The sequence below is a fragment of the Protopterus annectens genome, chromosome 9.part0 (assembly GCF_019279795.1).
Source record: "Protopterus annectens isolate FY-2018-M chromosome 9.part0, PAN1.0, whole genome shotgun sequence".
Classification (NCBI taxonomy): Eukaryota; Metazoa; Chordata; order Ceratodontiformes; family Protopteridae; genus Protopterus; species Protopterus annectens.
Window position 1 is genome coordinate 365,949,515 of NC_056743.1, and position 20,684 is coordinate 365,970,198.

A 20,684-nucleotide genomic window follows, 5' to 3' on the forward strand; every position below is an offset into this window, starting at 1 on the left:
TGAGGGCACATGTGCGGGCCATCTTTCAATCTTCAAAACCCCCGGCGGGATTGGTTCTGAGGGCCCTGGGGTCCATGGCAGCCGCTATAAACCACCTTCCCATGGCGCGTCTGAACATGAGGACTTTACAGTGGACTCTCCAAGTCCAATGGTCCCTTCATCAGTGCCCCTTGAGTCACCCCATTTCTCTCAGCAGGGCCTGCAAGAGGGCTCTCGTTTGGTGGCTTCAATCGCCGGACCTCCAGGCGGGACATCCCTTTGCCGTGGCCCCCCCCCTCTCGCCACGGTGAACACGGACGCCTCTCATCTTGGGTGGGGGGGCAGTATTTGAGCAGGACGGTCCAAGGCACATGGAACGATTCGGAGACCTTATTGCACATAAATGTTCTAGAGATGAGGGCAGTGCTGTTGTCGTTGCAAGCACTTTAGAGCCTTCTGCCTGTAGGAACAATTGCAATCCAGACAGACAGTATGTCTGTGGTATGGTATATCAACAAACAAGGGGGAACCAGGTCTTACCCACTCTGTCGAGAAGCCATGAGAGTGTGGGAATGGGCGATCTCCACCAACCGCTTTCTCATTGCAACGCACATTCCGGGACGGACCAACATATACTGGTGGACAGACTGAGTCGCACCATCCTTTCACCTTACGAGTGGTCCCTCAATCCTCGAGTAGCAAGTCGAATTTTTGCCGTTTGGGGGCAGCCCTGTTGCGATCTTTTCGCATCTCCCTCAAACACGAAATGCAACAATTACTTCGCTCTCATTCCCCCTGCCAGGGAAGCCCTGAGGGACGCCTTGGTGCATGCTTGGCCACCCTGTCTTCTCTATGCCTACCCTCCTCTTCCCCTCATGCTGAAACTTCTTCAGAAAGCCAGTCGGTTGGGGAGCAGGATGATCCTCGTTGCCCCATTCTGGCCTCGCCAAGCTTGGTTCCCTTACCTCTGGTCTCGAGTGAATCCGCCCTGGATTCTAGATCCCCTTCTGGATCTAATCTCCCACCCCCTAGGGCTCCCACTTCCCGACCTGGCCAGCCTCAAGCTTACGGCTTGGCTGCTCCAGTTCCACTTGTAGCTAGGACTCCCGGTATCTCTTCTCCTGTTAAAACTATCCTAGTAGCAGCGCACAAGCCCTCTACTAGGCAGGTCTATGGTAGTAAATGGAAGTGTTTCCCTATCTTGGCAGAACGCCATAATTTGGACCCTTTTACAGCCCCCTTGTCTGCAGTGCTGGACTTTCTTTCAGGTCTTTTTAATGGCGGAGCTAGCTGTTCTACGGTTAAGGTTCAGTTAGCAGCTATCTCTCATTACCACGTAGGTACTGAAATGGGTCCTTTGACTACAAAACTGTGCAAAACGTTCCTAAATGGCACCTTTCTTCTTAGACCTCCAATAAAGGAAGCGGTACCTCCATGGGATTTGACCTTGGTATTACAAGCCCTGACAGCCCCTCCCTTCGAACTGGCGTCTTCAGTAGACCTCAAATATTTGTCTTGGAAAACCGCCTTTCTTGTGGCTATTACTTCAGCCAGGAGAGTATCTGAATTGCAAGCTCTTTCTGTGAAACCCACATACTTAGCCTTTCACAAGGATAGGGTTTACCTCAGGACCAATCCCTCCTTCCTCCCGAAGGTAGTTTCTGAATCTAATATTAACCAATCTATCAATTTGCCGGTCTTCTTTCCTAACTACCAGAACAAAGGGGAGTACAGACTACATTCTTTGGACGTGCACAGACAACTTAGATTTTACATTCATAGGACATCTGGTCATAGGCAATCCGACCAGTTGTTCGTCTCCTTTGCCAATTTTAATCTAGGTAAACCGGTCTCGAAAGTTTCCTTATCGAGATGGATTTCACAGTGTATCATTACAGCGTATCAAAATTCCGGCAGGCCTGCACCTAAAGGAGTTCGTGCCCATTCAACTAGGGCTATGGCTACATCTGCCGCCTTTAAATCCAGGGTTTCCTTGGATGATATCTGTCAGCAACCACTTGGGCGTCATCTCATACCTTCATCAATCATTATAAATTGGACATTACCTCCAGAGGGAGAACTTCTTTTGGCTCCGCATTGCTCTGGAATATCCTTCCATGAAGACCGCCCAAGGTTTAGGTAGCTGGGGACTCTGTCCCAACTACTTCAGATTAAGAATTTATGTACTCACCATAAAGTTCCATCTGAATAGGTAAACTTCATTTGTCTGCAACTGTTCCCCCTGACCTTCAGATGTGTTTCATGTCATATAGTGATGTACCATTTCTGATAATGTAGTTGGTTATCCACTATAGTGCTTCGGACAAACTTGATCTGAGGTCCTTCAGGGTTGGCAGGGGATTATGGGTAAGGGGAGGAGCTAGGAGCTCAGATCTAAGCTTTGTAAAGTTGCCGGCTCGGATCAGAGATCGGATCCGTATCCCACAGGTTGCAGACAAATAAAGTTTACCTACTCAGATGGAACGTTATGGTGAGTACATAACTTCTTATTTTCTGACTGAAGAGTGCTTCTCAAACAATCTGGAAATAGAGCGCTGATGAGTATATTTTTTTGGTTTACGGTCTTCATTTTTGCTTGACTGGGATTATTTATATATATATATATATATATATATATATATATATATATATATATATATGCTGGCGTTTTCTCATCTGTTCTGAAACTGGTTTTCTCCCTCTCACCCATCCTATTCCTGTGGTGGTGTTATAGTCGGTGGCTTCGCAGTTGCCCGCCCCTACTGTAAATTTGATCTGGGACACTGTCTAGTGTTCATTCTACCTAATACAGGAAGAATATTTGAGAAGGCCCAACCCACTTAGGTTTTTAACCTTGAATTAACTTCTGCTCCGCCTTCCTCCTTTTGCACTTTACTAACCAAAAAAAAAACCTCATCTCCTTGTGTTCTGACTGAGTGTGCTTCTCAGCTGATAAGTATATTTTTTGGCACTTTTAACTGTTCAGAGTTGAATAAAACAATTGAATTTAGTTCAGAATACATTTTAAATAAATTGCATTTATTTAAACTGTATTTGCTTTAATACTACTACACACTCAAGTATGCTAGATTGCACTGCACTTGAATTGTTTTTAGTGCTGTTTTAGTGGCTTTCTGAAAAAAAACATAAATGCAATTCTAAGCTTGTTTCCTGCCTTTGCTGTAACTACTCTAGTCTAGATACAGATTTGCTGTATCCAGGACTGTTGGTAAGCTTCTGAGCCCCCCCCCCCAAGCCTTTCTGTGTTGGAGGGAAGCCTTTTAGCTTATCAGTGGGAGTGGTAAGCATTAGGTGGCCTCTCTACCACAAGAGGAGTGGTTTCTGACCCAGAAGTTGTTGTTTTTGGTCGTTTCAGCAGTTTTTCCATCTCTTTCACCTTACTGGTTTAAAAGCCCACATTTGAGCTTGTTTCCTGCCTTTCCTGTAACTAGTCTAGTCCAGATTCAGATTTGCTGTATCCAGGACTGTTAGTAAGCTTCTGAGCGGTGCCAAAGTCTGCTCTTCAATTTTCCCTTAGGTCTGCTAGCTCTCTCCTCTCCTGCACTTTTATTAGCTTATTAGTTTTGCACTTTAGCAGACTTCTTGTAGCAATTATTGTAGCACACGTGCTACCAGCACTAAACATTCTACAAGGAAACCGCTCCAGTACTTAATGCCCAACGCTCCAGGCATGTCTAAAGGTCAGTTCCCTGTGCTTTCTCCTACTAACCTGGTGAACTTGGGCATCCTGAGGCAATGTAGCAACTGCCTCATGTACACTGACAAACCCTCTCATCTTACCTCTCAACACTCAGACTTGCAAGAGTTGTGCTTATATATCCAAATTAGAAGCCACACACTCTCCAGCCATGACCGGAATAGATGGTCAAGCGGAGAGGGTCAACACTTGCACCACACCACGTGGAGCACACAGCCCTCCAGAACACACGCTAGCTCTGTCTTCACATAAAAACACAAACCACACACTCACCTTCGCGGAGGCTGTCAATAAAAATCTACCCAAACAGCCGAGACTTGCAAGGCAGAAATGCACTCGACCACTACAACACAGCACTAATCACAACACACACAACTCTCCTGAGCAGTGTGCCACTCAGCCAAAGCCCCTAAGGCAAAACAGCATGCCCAATAGACTAGTCATAGGTAACTCAGTAGTGAGGCACACTGATGTCCCACTCACTAGGTTGATTAAGGAGAAATTAACAGTCAGCTGCCTGTCAGGCACCAGTATCCACCACATAACACACACACTCAGGTCTCTCAACAACAGGTGCGAATATAACTTTGTCATTGTACATATGGATGTGAATGACCTGAGACATACCTCCCTGGACTACATGAAAAGAGACCTGGAGGAGCTCTCTGATTATGTAGCCCAGGTGGGTATGACTTTAACCCTGAGCAGCATCCTGCCATCACCAAGAATGATACCACAGTACAAGCAGAAAATGATTGATTTCAACAATTAGCTGCTAAGTTTCTGGTGTCATTCTAAGGGGATCCAGTATCTGTTTGCCTGGAATGACATGATTGACAGACCTTGATGCTTTGCCAGAGATGGCCTGCATCTGTCACCCCTGGATACTGGCCAAGGCTCTTGCCACCCCTGTAGTGCCTTTTTAGGCAGTATTCCAAAGACCAAATTACCACCGTAACAGCTACAAACAAATGCAATCTGAGGGTCATGTTGGTCAATGCTAGAAGTCTAAATCTCAAAATGCACTCGCTCGAAGCACTCCTTAAAATGGAGAACATCGACATTTTTGCTGTAACAGAGACCTGGTTCAAGGCAGCAGAAAGCACCCCTGCACTACCAGGCTATAACTCATTCCACACCTTTTGGTCCCAAACTTGGACCGAAGCTCCAAAGGTGGTGGTGTTTCCATATTCATAAAGGATGCACACCCCTCCAGAGTGGTAGCCCAACATGACACATTTGAGATACTTCAGGTGCAGCTAACATATTGGGTAAGACAGCGATTCAGGTTGTAGCCTGCTATAGGTCCCCAACCACCTGCTATAGGTCCCCAAGATGCACACTCCACGTTCCTAAGCACCCTGGAGAATATTAGGGTCCAACCTAACACACACATACTGGGCTACTTCAACTACCCCTCCATTAACTGGGAAATTCGTACCAAAAGACCTGCCCAACGCTTCCTGGAATTCATTAATTCCAGTGGCCTGGCCCAGCTTGTTCCTACCTCCACTAGAGGTAGCAACATCCTTGATTTGGTCATTACTAACATGGGCAACAGTTGCACTACACCATTAGTTTACTCCTCCCTGGTTAGATCCAACCACAAACTAATCACCTTGGAAACCCCCCCCCCACACACACACACACACTCACACACTAAGGTAACCACCATGAAAAACTTGTCCAAAGCTAACTTTGGGCTCCTAAAAACAGAAGTGGTTAACTTCACGACACCCATGCAAATGGAGAATAGTTGCTGACTGCCAAATCGTACACCAATGCACTGTACGAACATGTACACAAATACATGGATCTCTCTAAACCCAATAGAACTAAGGCACTATCCTCAAAAAAAAAAAAAAAGAAGCCAATCTGGTGGTCCTCTGCCATAAACAAACTCTACAATAGAAAGAGAAAACTGATGCGGAATAAGGTGAAGTCCCAAGACTGGAAAAACTCCCTTATCAGCCTCAACAAAAGGTTGAGATCCCTTATCATGTCCTCTAAAGCTAGCTGTGAAAACAAAATTGCAGCAGAGAGTAAAGACACCCACAAGGCCTTCTACAGTTATGTAAAGAATCTCCACGGTAATGCCCAGATTTGCTTTGAGCTACTGCACAATGGTACCTCTTATACAGAGCCAACAGATATTGCCAATATACTGGCCGACAGATTTACTGCTTCCCCAAAGGACCAATCACAATGCCAGTAGATTGCCAGGCACCCAGTATTACTGCTGCACAGGTTAAAACAGCACTGTCCAAGGCCAATAATACAGCTTCTGTGGGGCCTGACAGTATCCCTGACTGTGTTCAGAGTGAATTGGCACCTCACCTTTGTGCCCTGTTAATAAAAGCCTCACCTCAGGCTTTGTCCCTACTGAATGACTCACTGCTACAATCATCCCTCCCCACAAAGGAGGAGCGACTACAGACCCTGGGAACTATCGCCCCATTAGCCTGACGAGTCTGATATGCAAGGCTATAGAATGCATCATCATGGACCTAATAAACAAGGATATAGGGAATCCTTCAAACTCTGGATCCTACAGTTTGGTTTTGTGAAGGGTAGATCATGCCTGCTCAACTTGGTCGGCTTCTATGAGTCAGTCAAGAGAGCTGTGGATGAAGGCAAAGTGGTTCATACAGCCTACCTTTGTCTGGCCAAGGCCTTTGATACCATTCCCCACTCAGGAATCATAGAAAAACTCACTAAGCTGGACATCAGCCCCTATATCACTAGGAGGATTGCAAACTGACTCACAGATGGAACCCACAGTGTGAAAGTAGCCAACTCCAGGTTAGACTGCCGACTAGTCACGAGTGGAGTCCCACAAGGTTCGGTCCTGGGTCCCCTCCTGTTTGGTATCTACTTCTCTGAAGTCCAGGCCAACATGAAGGGGCTCTGGCTGACAACATTTTCAGACAATTGCAAGTTGGGAGCTATTAACTCCCCAAGTGATGTTGACATCCTACAGAAAGGCTTCACTGAAATCAACGACTGGTGTCAGAACCATGGCCTTAAGCTTAATGTCAAAAAATGTGACGTCATCCCCCTTGGGAAAAACACTGTTCCCTTGAATTACCACATCAATGGTAGTCCACTGAACACACAAGGTGTTAAGAGATCTGGGAGCACAGGTTGACAGCAACCTCTCTTTTGACCACCACATTGCCACTGTGGTCAGAAGGCCTATGTGACACATCTCATTACTAAGGGTTTTGCATCCAGGAAGAGAGAGGTCATTGTCTCCCCCTACTCTTCCCTCATTAGGCCAATGTACAATGCCCCATTTGGCATGTACCTCACTAGACACCTGCAACAACTGGAGAGGCTGCAAAAGTACCTCACAAAGAGGATCCTAGGCCTTAAACACTTGTCCTATATGGACAGACTCAAAAAAACTCCAACTATTTTCTGTCTCATATCGCCTACTTAGAGGCGATCTCTGCTTGACTTACAAAGCCATGTCTGACCCAGCTCTGTTAGAAATGCTTCGTCTAAAGAAATCCCAATCCCTCCTCACTACACGCTCATGAGACTTCAACCTCATTACCACAGTCAACAGAATGTGCTGGAGGGATAGGTTCATAACCCAGAGACTGCTCATGCTATGGAATAGACTTAACATATATATCAAGCCTCACTGGCTCTCCAAGAGAAATCTTGATGAGTGGATGGGAAATAGAAAATTCACCCCGGGGATCACTCCAGTGGCTGTGCTCAATAGAGACACTAGGAACTAAGGTCAGTTGGCACGATGCCAGGGTAATCCTATGGGCTAGGCTTGCAAAGGCTCCAGGGCCATTAGCCTAGTACACACCTATGAATCTATCAAGTCAAAATAGCTCTACTTGAGAACCTTGTTTGAATCTTCTCCTCAATTCAGTTTTCACTGCCAGAGTGCTTGGGTTTGGCCAGAAGGAAATTGCATATCCATTTTATACCTATGTCTTGTGGTATAACTGTACATAGGGACCTTGCATCCATCTTGTTTGGTCACTGACACCTCACTTGCCTTGTCTTTAAATGAAAAGTCCCTAATAAATGAGGGAGTTCTGCAGAACAGCTTTTTGAGACAAGCCACGGTGGTACGGCGGTAGCATTGTTACCTCACAGTAAGAGGTTCTCCCATTCGATTCCCTGCTTGGCTTAGGAGTGCCTTCTGTGTGGAGTCTGCATGTCCTTCCCGTGGTTGGGTAGCATTCGAAAGACATGCGTGCGTAAATGGGCGTGCCTTCGTTGAAGGTTGGACGTTGAGCTGGCACCTCGGCTTTTTGTAAAAATGTACTGCCAATCATTAGCGGACCGGAATTCCGCTGTGGTGACCCCTTATCGGGAAAAGCCTAAAGGCCAACAACATCAATAAAATTGGACGAGTTCAAGCTTTCAGCCTTTTGCAGGCACTGTAGGCTGTGTCAGTGTCATTTTTGTGAATTTTTCTAACGGTGTGACAATGATGGGATTTTTCACTGAAAGATAATTGCACATCTTTATAGAAATTCTAATCAGCTGTCTATAAAACATTTATCAGTTTTTCTTATATAAGCTTTATAGAATTTAGAATTGTTTAATTTTGTGAACATTTTGGCATTATATGTTTCTATATCCATAATTACTGACGCTTCTGTTTTGTCTGCTTTTCATCACCGTGATTGTATTTAGCTTAAATTGTAAAACTTGTTTGTGACTGATTTGGATTACAAACATCTAATCTGTTTTGTAATATTTTCATGTATTTGAATAAACTGATGAATGGTATGCAAGATATGACAACTGACTTGTGGATGAATGGAGTGATATTAAAATGTATTTTCTTATGTTTTTTGAGTAGATACAGTAGGCTGGGCTGGTAACAGTATTGTAAAACTGTTCAAGATTTGACTGACTGTGATCCAGAGTCAGGTGTAGAGCTTGCTAAATATCATTAACCATCTTGCCCTTAACCCCAATAAAACTAAACTCTTAAAATTTACCCCCCAGAAATTCAGCCCAATTGACAAGTCTGACTTCTCTGTTTATTCCCAGAATCATACTGTTATTGAAGTCGTTCCCAACACCAAATTACTCGGTGTCATCATTGACAACACCTTAACATCCATAACGACATAAAAAAACATCAAAAGCTAGGAACCCTTTATAGGCACAACTGCTTTCTTAACTTCTCTGCAAAAATGCCTCGTCATTCCTGCTTCCAACACTCTTATATGGTGCCTCCATCCTAACCAATATTTAGTCCTCTCTGAAAACTACACTCACTTTGTGCTACAATAAAGTTTCCAAATTTACGACAAATGCTAAATTCACCACCCACCACCGTTCCATACCACATCAACTAAACTGGCTCGAATTCCCCCATCACCTCACATACCTGCAACTGACTACTGCCCATGAACTTATTTACTACCCAGCAGCCTACCCATCCCTCTCCACCATTCTAACCATTTACCATGATTTTAAACAATTTTTCACTGTTTTATCAATTTATGTAATGTTAACACCAAATTGTTCTGTGTGCTATTACTATATTTTAATGTGCTTACCTCTACCTTATATACCCTGTATTGTTTATGTATACTTTTCATTGTATGAAATTATATGTGGAGCTTTTCTCCCCGGGCCTCCACTGAAAATGGGCTCATTTAAGGGCCCAGTGGACTTTCCCGGTAAACAAATGCAATAAATAAATAAATTAATTCACTTTTTATGCTTCTTTAATATTAAGACAGCACATTGACTTGCTTGTGATTGTTTCATGTCATGTAGGAACTTATGTCCTGAACTACCTTGCAACAAGGCCGAAGCTTGCCACCTTCGTAACTCAAGCACTAATTCAGCTGTACACTCGCATTACAAAACTAGGCTGGTTTGACTGCCAGAAAGATGAATATATCTTCAGAAATGCCATTTCCGATGTAACAAGATTCTTGCAGGTTAGTTAAAACTAATAAGTATTCATACGTATAAATAGGTGAGTTCATGTGGAATACTGTGAAACAGAAGAGATGGAAATTTACAGAAAGTTACAAGATCTGTTTTTTGAAGTCTTCTACAGCAAATAACTGCTTGGATTTCCTCTGTTGGTAAGCCTGACTTCTTACATTTCTGAATTTTTCTTTCATTGTTGAGCAGATCCTGACACCACACGTTGGGAGTCTAAGAGCTGGAACAGCTTATTTATCCCTTTATCTGTCACTTCTATTTTGGGGCTTGCACATTTTGCATCGTGTTATTAATGCTATTTTATTTTATTGGCTAACATTGGTTTACCGGTGAAGTCAGACTGAGCGGTGCCCATTTTTGCTGGAGGCCCAGGGAGAAAAGTTCCATTAGACAGACATCATGGACATTATTTGCATTGTTTCATCATTTATAGTCATTTCATTCATGAGCAACAGTTCCATTATTCAGACATCCTTGACATCAGTTACATTATTTGCAAATAGTTCTGATTAAAAATAACAGCAACGTGGGTCGGATGTGAATATTTGTAATTTTTTTTTTTTTTTATGTTAAGATAGAGCAGCCTAAAGAAAGAAGGCAGGGAGTCGGCACAAGGAAAATAAAGGAGATGAAATGATAGAGGAGGTGGTATAGCTTTGGTAAAAGTTCTTAAATGTTACACTCGAGTAGCTGAAACCTTCGAGGTGCTGTGTAGTCACAGCTCATGTTTCAGGAACAACACAGCTATTCCCACACTGACTTTAGAAAGGATTATAATGTAAAGCATTTTTTGCCTGTAAAATTAAAGAACAGCTTGAGGCTTATCTCACCTCTTTTAAGATGGAAACTCAGTCCAAGACCTCATAAGTGAGTACTTCATATTATCCCTGGCTGATGCAGTGAAATACCAGATATTGGTCTCTCTCTCTGTTGTAAAGACTTTGCTTTGTATATGTTGTGCCTTAAGCTCCCTCTCAGCTAGCAAGGTGTTGAACTTGTGCCACTCATCTGTAGACAATGACAGTCTTTGAAAAGTGCAGTCACATTTCAGGGTTCATTAGGGGCTGTCCCACATAATTTTCACAGGAGGTTGTCAGGAACATACTTGCATCAGACGCACTACCATTTAGTTGTCTGTCTGGTGGTTATGGTGATGGCTTGATTGGTAGCACTTGATAGCTGACAAATTATTCTCCTTAGACCCAGCTGCATGTTGAGAGACCCCAGACTGAATGTAGGAAAGCTCTCGTAAGTACTTATGCACCTTTAGGTCCTGCTCATGTATCAGCGTTGTCTTAGACCTGATCGGATTGAAGAATGGCTTTAAAGAACACAGGCTGATACCAGCACCAGGCATTTTGATCTCAGGACATGAAGGCTCTTGCTTTGTGTCAGGTGATTTTGTACCGGGCAACTCTGTGAGTGAGTCTTCCTTCTCTCTTAACAGACATGCGTCGGCAGTGAGAGCCTCCCTTTCTTTTATGTCTTCACCAGATAGAACCTCCTCTTTAAGGGACATATACAGAATCTTGAAGTCCTGTCAAATGTCTTGCAACTCCCCTCTGTTTCTTCAAGAAATGTTTTATTCACTGTTTTGGTAAGAAGGATTTGGGCTTTTGGTGCCTCTTTGTAAGAATGAAGCTCTGCTACCTGGAAGCATGTAAATTTAAAACTAGTACTGCCAAGAAGGAATGTACTCTGCTGGCTACCCACTCCTTCCCAGCTGTGTGAAGTAAAATCTTGACCAGGCATCCAAAAGAGTTCTGCTTAATTGTGTGTCCTTGCTCTAATCCTGAATAAATCTGGCAATATAAACGTGTGCAAAAGAGGTCTTTTGGCCACCCCTACATTGCTTCCTAATTGTTACCGTATAACAAATCAGATTTATGTATGACAGAATGAATAACTTTTATCCTATGTATTGTATTTGTAACAGTGCTTTAACTTGTTTAATGTAACAGTTTTTCTGTATGTATGGAGCTTTTCTCCCCGCGCCTCTGCTGAAAATGGACAGGTATCCAGTCTGACTATCCCGGTCAAAAAATGTAAAATAAAAAATAAATTTTTGTCTACCATGTGTCCTAGAGAATGCAACATCTTACCCACATACTTTGTAAATCTTTGTACTGAGGTGGAAAGAGGATGATTTCTTACATATTGGTGCTCTGAATGTCTGTTTAATTGACTCACCTGTCCAAGTTCCAGTTTGAAGGTCATGCTTGTGCAGGATGGAGTAGCTCTTTTTTTCCTTAGGAATTGTCTGAGGCAGGTCAGATTAAGTTCCATGCTTTTAGAAGTCACATGATCACATTCAGGGCTTCTAAAGAAGAAAATTGGCATTGTCCATTGCTGAAGGCTGCAATGGCCCCTTTAATTTTTTTTCCCCCAGTCTAGCCTATTTTTCTAGGGGCAAAGAAGCCCTATGTAGAATGAAGCGAACCCAAAAACATCAAGCATGTTGTTTCCTCTGCTAATCCTAGACATGTCTTCAAGGAAGATGACCTATTATTTGCAGTGAGAGACCTGACAACAGTCCAGGACTTAACTGAGTTGCTGCAGATGGGGAGGTCCATTGCAAAGGACTGATAGCTAAATGTAATCACTGTTAGCCAGATCTTTTTAGTTTTAGTTTCTTATCCTCCATAAGAAGTCGTTGCCTTGTGGGAAAGTTTGTCTGCGTAGCATCTTGCAAAAAATTTGCATTGTGATTTTTTGGAGAAACTATCCATAGAAGCTTGCTTCCATTAGAAGTAGGCCAGGAGTTCTACCTCAAGCTTTCCTTGTTTAAGGATGTTGCAAGACTTTGTTCCACCTTGGGTCAGTACATCTCCAGTAACAATGGTCCACTAGATGCAGGTAAGTCATTTAGTTTACCTCGAATGAGCACTCGTTTTTTTTTCATTATAAAGTGCTGCAGTTTGTACTCTGTACTCAGTGTTTACTACTGTGGTAAAAGGCTTTGAAGGAGGCTGACAACCTTTTGTTTTTTCTGCAATATGATCTGGCACCTAATGACTTTATGCATGGATTTCTGCTAACATCTGTAGCTTTTGTGGTTACAGTCCTTTGGCAGGGGGGTGTGGCTGCATAACTTGGGGAAAAATCCTGTCAGAGCCTTACTTGAGGGGAATGACTTCTCTAGTGTGGTGTTGGCCAGAATGGACATTAGAGAGGTCCCATAAGCATAGTTCATGAGCACTCATTCCAAAGGACCAAAGGTAAACCCTTTTTCACCTGTTTAGCGTTATAGTGGCCACAGTCTTTGGAGTGCTGCTGATACAACACTTGCAAACCAGAAAGTAAGTGAGATGTTCCAAAATGAAAATCAAATGAGCAAAAAAGGAGCACTCCACAAGAGGCATTTTGGAATTTATTGATTTTAGCTCTTTCATTCCTGTTAAAAAAAAAAACTTAATCCCTTGAGGCTGTGGATGGTGCTTTGGTGCATTGCAGTGTAAGAATGTGGCCACATAGCCCCACTGACATTTTGTCAGACCTGTTTTTGGTGGTCTTTTCCTCTGAGTCCTGCCTTTAGTACAGAACTCACTGCAGGTCATTAGGGCAATTATTTTAATGGTAGTAAGTGGGGAACTACCTAATTTCCTTCAAGGTTTAAGGAATTGTGGCCCCCTTTAAGTAGAGCTTTCCATAAATCATTTTGACATTATATGGTGTTTTCATTTTAAAGGCTGTAGAAGAGTGGTGGAGATCGGAACCCAATATTCTTCTTAGTGTTTCACTGTTGCAGTTGTCACATTTGGGTTATCCCTGCCAGGGTAGCCCTCGGCCAGCCTGAATACCAGAGGCTTAGTATTTTTGAGTTGGTTGCTATTGCTTCAGGACTGACATCAGGTAGTCAGTATGAAGTAAGGCAGCCGATGCCATTACATCAGTCTTTCTTGCCATGGATTCCAAACGAGAAGCAGTTTGCACGAGTGCCAGTCAGCTGCTTCCTGAGTTTCGTCTACCGATTTGAAGCTGAAGTCTTCTAAAGCTAAGTACCCTGTTGGAGATCCTTTTCTCTTGCACTAACCGATGTCAGAAAAATTAACAATTGTCTCGCTTGTGGAAAGCAAATACCACACCGAGAGTTTCATTCTTACTGCGTCACTCATTTAGGACCAGACCATGACGTCCCCTGCTGTCGCTTCTGTGCTTTGTTCAACGCCAGAACTTTCTGTCGTCAGGCCCTTATTGCAGCTAGATATTTTCACTTACAGTCCTTGAACTCTGATATGGCTTCGGTAAGCCATCCGACAGCAGATCTTCCAAAAAAAAGTAAAGATAAGGCAGACTGCACGCACTGGTCCAAACCTACCGATGATGCTTCTGTTAAGCTAGTAGTCAGTTCTCCGGTCCTCATTGAGGCGCTTTCACAGCCCCTGATGCCCGATTATGTGGATTCGCAGGCCACTACCAAGACCCTTTCGGAGTCTGGTATGCTGCAAAACTCTTCTTCGACTAAGGATTCTGTGGTTGTCTCTACCTTGGATGGGTCTGGAGCCGCTGAGCAGGCACTGGCTTCCGAGGAAGTCCTTCGCACTACCGATTCTTGACACAAACTCTGACGTCCTCTTTCGTGACTACCATTCTTTTGAAAACTACCGAGTTTCTTAGGCCCGGGGTATGAACCACACCCAAGAAACTGACGACCCAATCTCAGGCACCTGCTTATCAGAAGCCAAGCTCCTCCCTCCAAAAGGAAGAGAGATGTGTCCCCTGTAGTTTTGTCTGAACAAGAGTCAGATGACTCTGATGCATCTGAATATGAGGACATGTAACCCCTCTCTACTTGGGAGAATTCTGATGCAGAGGATTCCATCCCTTCTGCCTCTCCCCCAGAGGATTTTTCTTTTGAGGAAACCCTTCATACCTTAAGGGAAGCATTTCCAATGGGAGAGTCAGGACTACCCTCAATCTAAAGAGAGACTCGGGGAATTCTTAGATCTTCCAGAGCACAGACCCTTGGCCATCCCCTCAGTCTTGGATGTTGTGGAGGATGTTTTCCTGGAATCCAGCTCTACTCCTGACACCCTCCCTTCTGCACCCAGAAAAACAGATGGGGACTATAGAGTCCCTGACTCACTCAACTTTCTTTTTAAAAATCCTGCTGCTGACCCTGAGGTAATTTCTCAAGGGCCTACAGGAAGTAAAGCAACATCTGCTAAGAACCCCACCCCCTCAGATAGGGATTCCCGAGCACTAGACAGATGGGGTAAAAAAAGTATACACCTCAGCGACTTTCGCTATCAGGGCACTAAATTGTCAGTTCCATATGCTAAAATTTCAGCAACATACCTTGGAACTTCTCAAACAAAAAATATCTTCCTTTCCTGCTTGTGCAGAATCTAGAGTTACAAGAGTTAAAGCATTCTGCAAGTCAGGTAACTAAACACACCTTGCACTGTGGTTTTGACGCCTTAGAAGCTTTGTGCAGGGCAGCAGTCACCGGATCTGTCATTAGAAAGGCATGCATGGCTTAAGGAACAGCCCTTGCCAGACCATGTCAAATCTAAATTGTTGGATGCCCCTTTGCACAAAGGCAACTTATTTGGTACTAAGGCAGAAGAGGTCTTAAAAAAGATGGAAGAAAAAGTAAAATCTATGCAGACAGTTAAGGATTTCTTGCAGGTCCAGCCACCCAGGTTCAGCAGGCATTGCCCACCAAACACTGGTCCTTTCCTGCTCCCACTAAGCCAGTCCAGCCCAGACCCCAGGGAACCAGAACCCCCCAGACAGCAACCACAGGGAATGCAAAAACAGGAAGTTCTAAGTCACCCCCTTATGGTAAGAACTCACAATGACTCACCTCCCCCACCCCCTCTGCCCACCTTCACTTAACCCTAGAAGGGAAAAAACTCCTTTCACACAAGCACCTGGGCCACCATTACCAGTGACTGCTGGGTTCTCAACATAGTGTCCCAGGGATACAAATTTTTCTTTCCACAACCTTCTTACCCCAAAAGGGTTCCCAGATCTACCTCCAAACCAGTGAGCAGAGGCGCAAAAGCAAGTCCTTTCCCTGCTCTCTGAGCGTAGTAGAGCACTTTCCTGCAAAACAGAGAGGCCAAGGTTTCTACTCAAGACTTTTTCTGGTACCCAGAAAAGAGTGCACCTGGCACCCCATCCTCTATCTATCCATTTTAAACACCTTCCTGATTATCCCAAAATTCAAAATGCTCACCCTCCAGCAGCTGCTACCCATGCTCTCCAAGGATGCTTGGCTAGCCACCCTAGATCTAAAAGAGGGCTACCTCCATATTCCTATCAGGAAATCATGCAGGAAATATCTCGGTTTGAGGGCAGGATCTCAGCGCTTTCAGTTATCTGTGCTTATCTACTGTTCCCCGAGTTTTCACAAAATGTCTGGCTCTGGCCATTGCCTTTTGCAGATAAAGGAATATCCAGATTTACCCATACGTAGACGACTGCCTAATTCAGGCAGACAGCCAGGAAAAGCTGCTCAAGTACCTGGCCTTTGTAAAGTCCCTACTAACCTCCCTAGGGTACAGTCAATGAAAAGAAATCCAAACAGGGGCCACCCAAAGGATTATGTTCCTGGGAGCAAGCCTGGACACAGCATCCCAGATGGCATTCCTTACACCAGGAAAGCAAAATTTCTTGACAGCCTACTTCTCTCAACTAGCCTCCAGACCCCAACTATCTGCAAGGAAGATTATGCAAGCTCTGACATTCATTGCATCTTCCATACTACATATTCCATATGCCAGACTGCATATGACGAAACTTCAATGGTACCTAAAAAGCCTTTGGTGTCAACACTTTCAACACCTGGAGACTCTTATACCTGTAATTCCTTGCCTCCAAAAAGATTTTCTTTGGTGGGCAACAGCATCTTCCCGCCACTCCCCGCCACCCAGACCCTCACCACGGACAGATCAGACTATGCTTGGGGGTACACACCTGGACGGCAGGTGCATACAGGGCCAATGGAGCCCACAGCAAATACCTCTGCACATAAACCCTAAAAGAGATGATGGCTGTCCAGCATGCCTTGATAGCTTTCAAACCCCTTCTCTCCACAGGGACTCGCCTGATCAAAACGGACATCACCACTGTGATGTGGTACATCAACAAGCAGGGAGGGACTTACTCATAGTTTCATAGTTTAGTACTAGGCTATCTGCCCTGGGGCATTTGTAAGCTTAGCCATAGTGATGTGGCTTTCGCCACCCCATAAAATGGTACAAAATGCACAGAATAGATTTAGAATACTGTGCCTTTGTCTAGTAGTGACACAGTGAAGGTCCCCTTATATAATAGAATTAGTTTACTGTGCCCCTGTCTAGTAGTGACACAGATGTGACCCCTGGGGTAAACTTACGATCTCCCATCCACTCATCAAGATTTCTCTTGAAGAGAGTCAGTGAGGGGCTCTGCCTAACATGAACTGGGATCTTGTTCCAGAGCATGGGAAGCCTCTGGGTTATGAATCTATCCCTCCAGCATGTCTTATTCATACTTGTGCCGAGGTTCAAGTCTTTAGCTCTCATGATTCTGATGGATTTGGATTTTTTGAGGTGGAGCATGTCCATCAGTTCCTGATTGGACATGGCCTTGTACGTCAGGCAGAGATCACCTCTGAGCAGGCGGTATGCTACTGAATAGAGCTGGAGTTTCTTTAGTCTGGCAGAATAAGACATATGTTGGAGACCCTTGATCCTCTTGGTGAGGTACTTTTGTGGTCTCTCCAGCTGTTGCAAATGCCGGGTGAGGTACATACCAAATGGGGCATTGTACTCCATCATGGGTCTGATGCGGGAGGAGTATAGGGGTACAATGACATCCTTGGATCTGGATGTGAATCCCTTCATGATAAGGTGTGCAAGGTAGAATGTTTTTCTAACCACTTTGGCAACGTGGGTGTCAAATGAGAGGTCGCTGTCGACTTGGGTCCCTAGGTCTCTGATTACTTTTTCCGTACTCAGTGGGTTGCTGTCTGTGATAATTTGTGGGTACTTTGTTTTTCCCAAAGGGGATGACCATACATTTTTTGGCATTTAGTTTAAGGCCATGACTCCGGCACCAGTTGTCCGTTTCTGTGAGGCCTTTTTGTAGGATGTATGTGTCCGCTGGTGTATCGACTATGGCGCCTAGTTTGCAGTCATCTGCGAACTTTGTCAGCCACAACCCTCCCATGTTTGCTTTAACATCTGAGAAATAAATGCCGAACAAGAGGGGTCCCAGGACAGATCCCTGTGGGACACCACTTGTGACTGGCTTTGAGTCTGACATTGCTCCAGCATTTTTAACTTTATGGGTTCTGTCCTTTAGCCAGTTTGCAACCCATTTAGTGACATAAGGGTTTACATTTAAGCTGTTGAGCTTATCTATGATGCCTACTCCTACCCTCTATGCAGGCTGGCCATGACCCTTAGGCACACAGCCTCTGCCATGCAACTCCACCTGTTAGCACAATTCCTACCAGGGTCTCTCAACTCTCTGGCAGACAAATTAAGCAGAAATCTTCTGGAACTACATGAGTGGCAACTCAACAGAAGAACCTTCACCCTAATAACTCAGAAATGGGGCACCTCGAAGGTCGACCTCTTTGCCTCCCACACCAACCGTCAGCTCAGCAAGTTCTGCACCAGTGAGCATCACTACATGGCTTGGAAAATGGATGCCCTGTCCTTCCCCTGGGTCAGTCTATTGTTCTATGCCTTTCCTCCACTACCTCTCATCCCAGGGTACTGCTGAAAGTAAAGGAGGAAAAACCAAGGACAATTCTTATAGCTCCAGACTGGCCTCGCCAGCACTGGTACCCCTTGCTGCGCAGCCTCTCCCCACAGCCACCATGGCACCTTCCTCAGATTCCAAACCTCCTGACCCATAGTGAAGGGGAATTCATGCATCCTCAATTGCAGACACTCAATTTGGCATCTTGGCTTTTTCCCTAACTCCAGATCAATCTGCCAACCTCAGCAAACTGGTTCTAGATGTTATACATTTATTTATTTATTTTATTTACATTTGTTTACTGGGAAATTCCGACTGGACGCAGGTCCTTTTTCAGCGGATGCCAAGGGAGAAAAGCTCCACATCATGTACATGATAGAGATACAAAGTTGTTTCAATAGTAAACAGTATTACAGGTTGTTGGCTTTAATACAGTAACAAGATATTGATTATCAACAGTATATACAGAAAATGTTGCAAGTTAAGATAGTTTCTTGTCATTTATAATATTAGTAACAAAGTTGTCAGGATGTTAAAGTATGTAAAAACTACTGTGGTTAGTGGCGGTAGTATAATTGGGTTAAGAGTCTAGGTGGGGGTGTTGGTCTGGATTAGAACAAGGACAAAGCCACTGCAAATTTAAGTGGAATTTGAGGGCAGTCTTGAAAAGGCTGCTGGAAGGTAGAGTAGTTATAGAGGGTGGAAGATTGTTCCAAAGTTTAGATATGGTACATGAAAATATGGCTTCTTCTGCAGAGTTTTTGGGTTTGATAACAGTGAGTTGATTTTTGTTGCTTGATCTTAGGGGCTTAGTGAGGTGATAGGGTTGGAGAAGGGTTTGAAGGGAAGGGATGTTAAGGGGGTGGTTTTATTTATTTATTTTATTTATTTTACATTTGTTGACCAGGCTAGTCTAACTGGATATATGTCCATTTTCAGTAGAGGCCCGGGGAGATGAGCTCCGAGGAAACAAACAAAATCACATATACAAAAATTAATGTATACAATGAACATTGCAGGTGCAGTACAGAGAATAATCAGAGGTCATTCGTTCATAACATAGTGCAAAATATACAGATACAATTAGTACAGTACAAAATGTAGTTGCAATAGATCATAAGGAAAAAGATGGTTAATAAGTTTATGAGCAAGGGTGAGTTGATTAAAGTGAAAGAGTTGTGGGAGTTCTAGCCAGTTTAGTTCTTTATGGAAGATACAGTGATGGCTGCGGTAGGAGGTTCCAGTGGCAAATTTAGCAATTTTGTTGCAACAAGCATCCAGCTTGTGTAGGTCTGTCTGTCTAAGGTTGGTAAGTATCTATCGGTGGAGATTAGCTGGGAATTGGCTGTGGAGATTCTAGCTGCCTTGGTTAGGAATTGGCAGCTTCGATATAATGCACCAAGTTTCTTGTGAACTTTTTTTTTGTGAGAGATATGTGGGTGTCAAATCTAAGTTTGTTGTCTATTTCCATGCCAAGTAATTTTGTGTGTTCTGATGGAGAGTTGATGGTATTGTCTTTGGCAAGAATGTTGAAGTGGGAGGTGTTTTGGGTGGCTTTGGAAGGTTGGAACAGTAGAAGTTTTGTCTTACTTGGGTTGAGTAGGAGCTGAGTATTGGATAGCCAGCTTTCTACAGAAGAGAATGATTCCTGTGTGATTTGTTGTAGTTCTGGTAGAGTGGGGGCAGAGCAGATGAGAGTAGAGTCATCTGCGTACTGTATAAGAGATGCTTGTGTGGTGGCAGTATGTAGGTTGTTAGTGAAAAGTGAGAATAGCAGAGAGCCAAGTATAGACCCTTGGGGAACTCCGAGAGTAACTGGGAGGCGAGGTGATGTGTTATTGTCCCAGATTACTGATTGCTGGCATCCATGTAGATAGCTGTGGAACCAGTTGCAGGCTGGTTGTGAGAAGGAGAGGTTGGGGAGAGTAGAGAGTAGTAGTTATAGCTTATACATGAGGCCAGATGCCCTAGCACTAGAAAGTCTTATGTTGACAAATGGAAAAGGTTCTGCACCTGGATTCAGGCTAAGGGAGCCAATACAGAATAGCCCTCCCTCACTCTCATCCTGTAGCTGACCTACTACACAATGGCCTCTCTTTTTCCTCTATTAAAATGTATGCCTCTGCTATCTCTGCTCATTTTCCCACTGAGTAGCCCTTTTTCTCACACCCCTTGATCAAACAGTTCCTAAGAGGGGCTAGCAACTTGAGGCCACCCAGAAGAGCACCAACCCCAGCTTGGGACCTTAACTTTGTGTTGGAAAAGCTCACCCTGCCCCCCTTCGAACGAGCTTCTTCTGCAGATCTAAAATTTCTCTCCTGGAAGACAGCTTTCCTTCTGG

At 44.1% G+C, this 20,684-nt stretch overlaps 1 protein-coding gene across 1 annotated transcript in view; it reads left to right on the top strand.

The window, feature by feature from the left end:
• Positions 1 to 20,684, top strand: part of XPO7 (exportin 7) — a 4,001,819-nt gene that overhangs the window by 92,968 nt on the left and 3,888,167 nt on the right. The window contains exon 3 of the mRNA XM_044082110.1: positions 9,467 to 9,633. Coding sequence (XP_043938045.1) covers positions 9,467 to 9,633 — 167 coding nt within the window. The remainder of the gene's footprint in view (positions 1 to 9,466; positions 9,634 to 20,684) is intronic.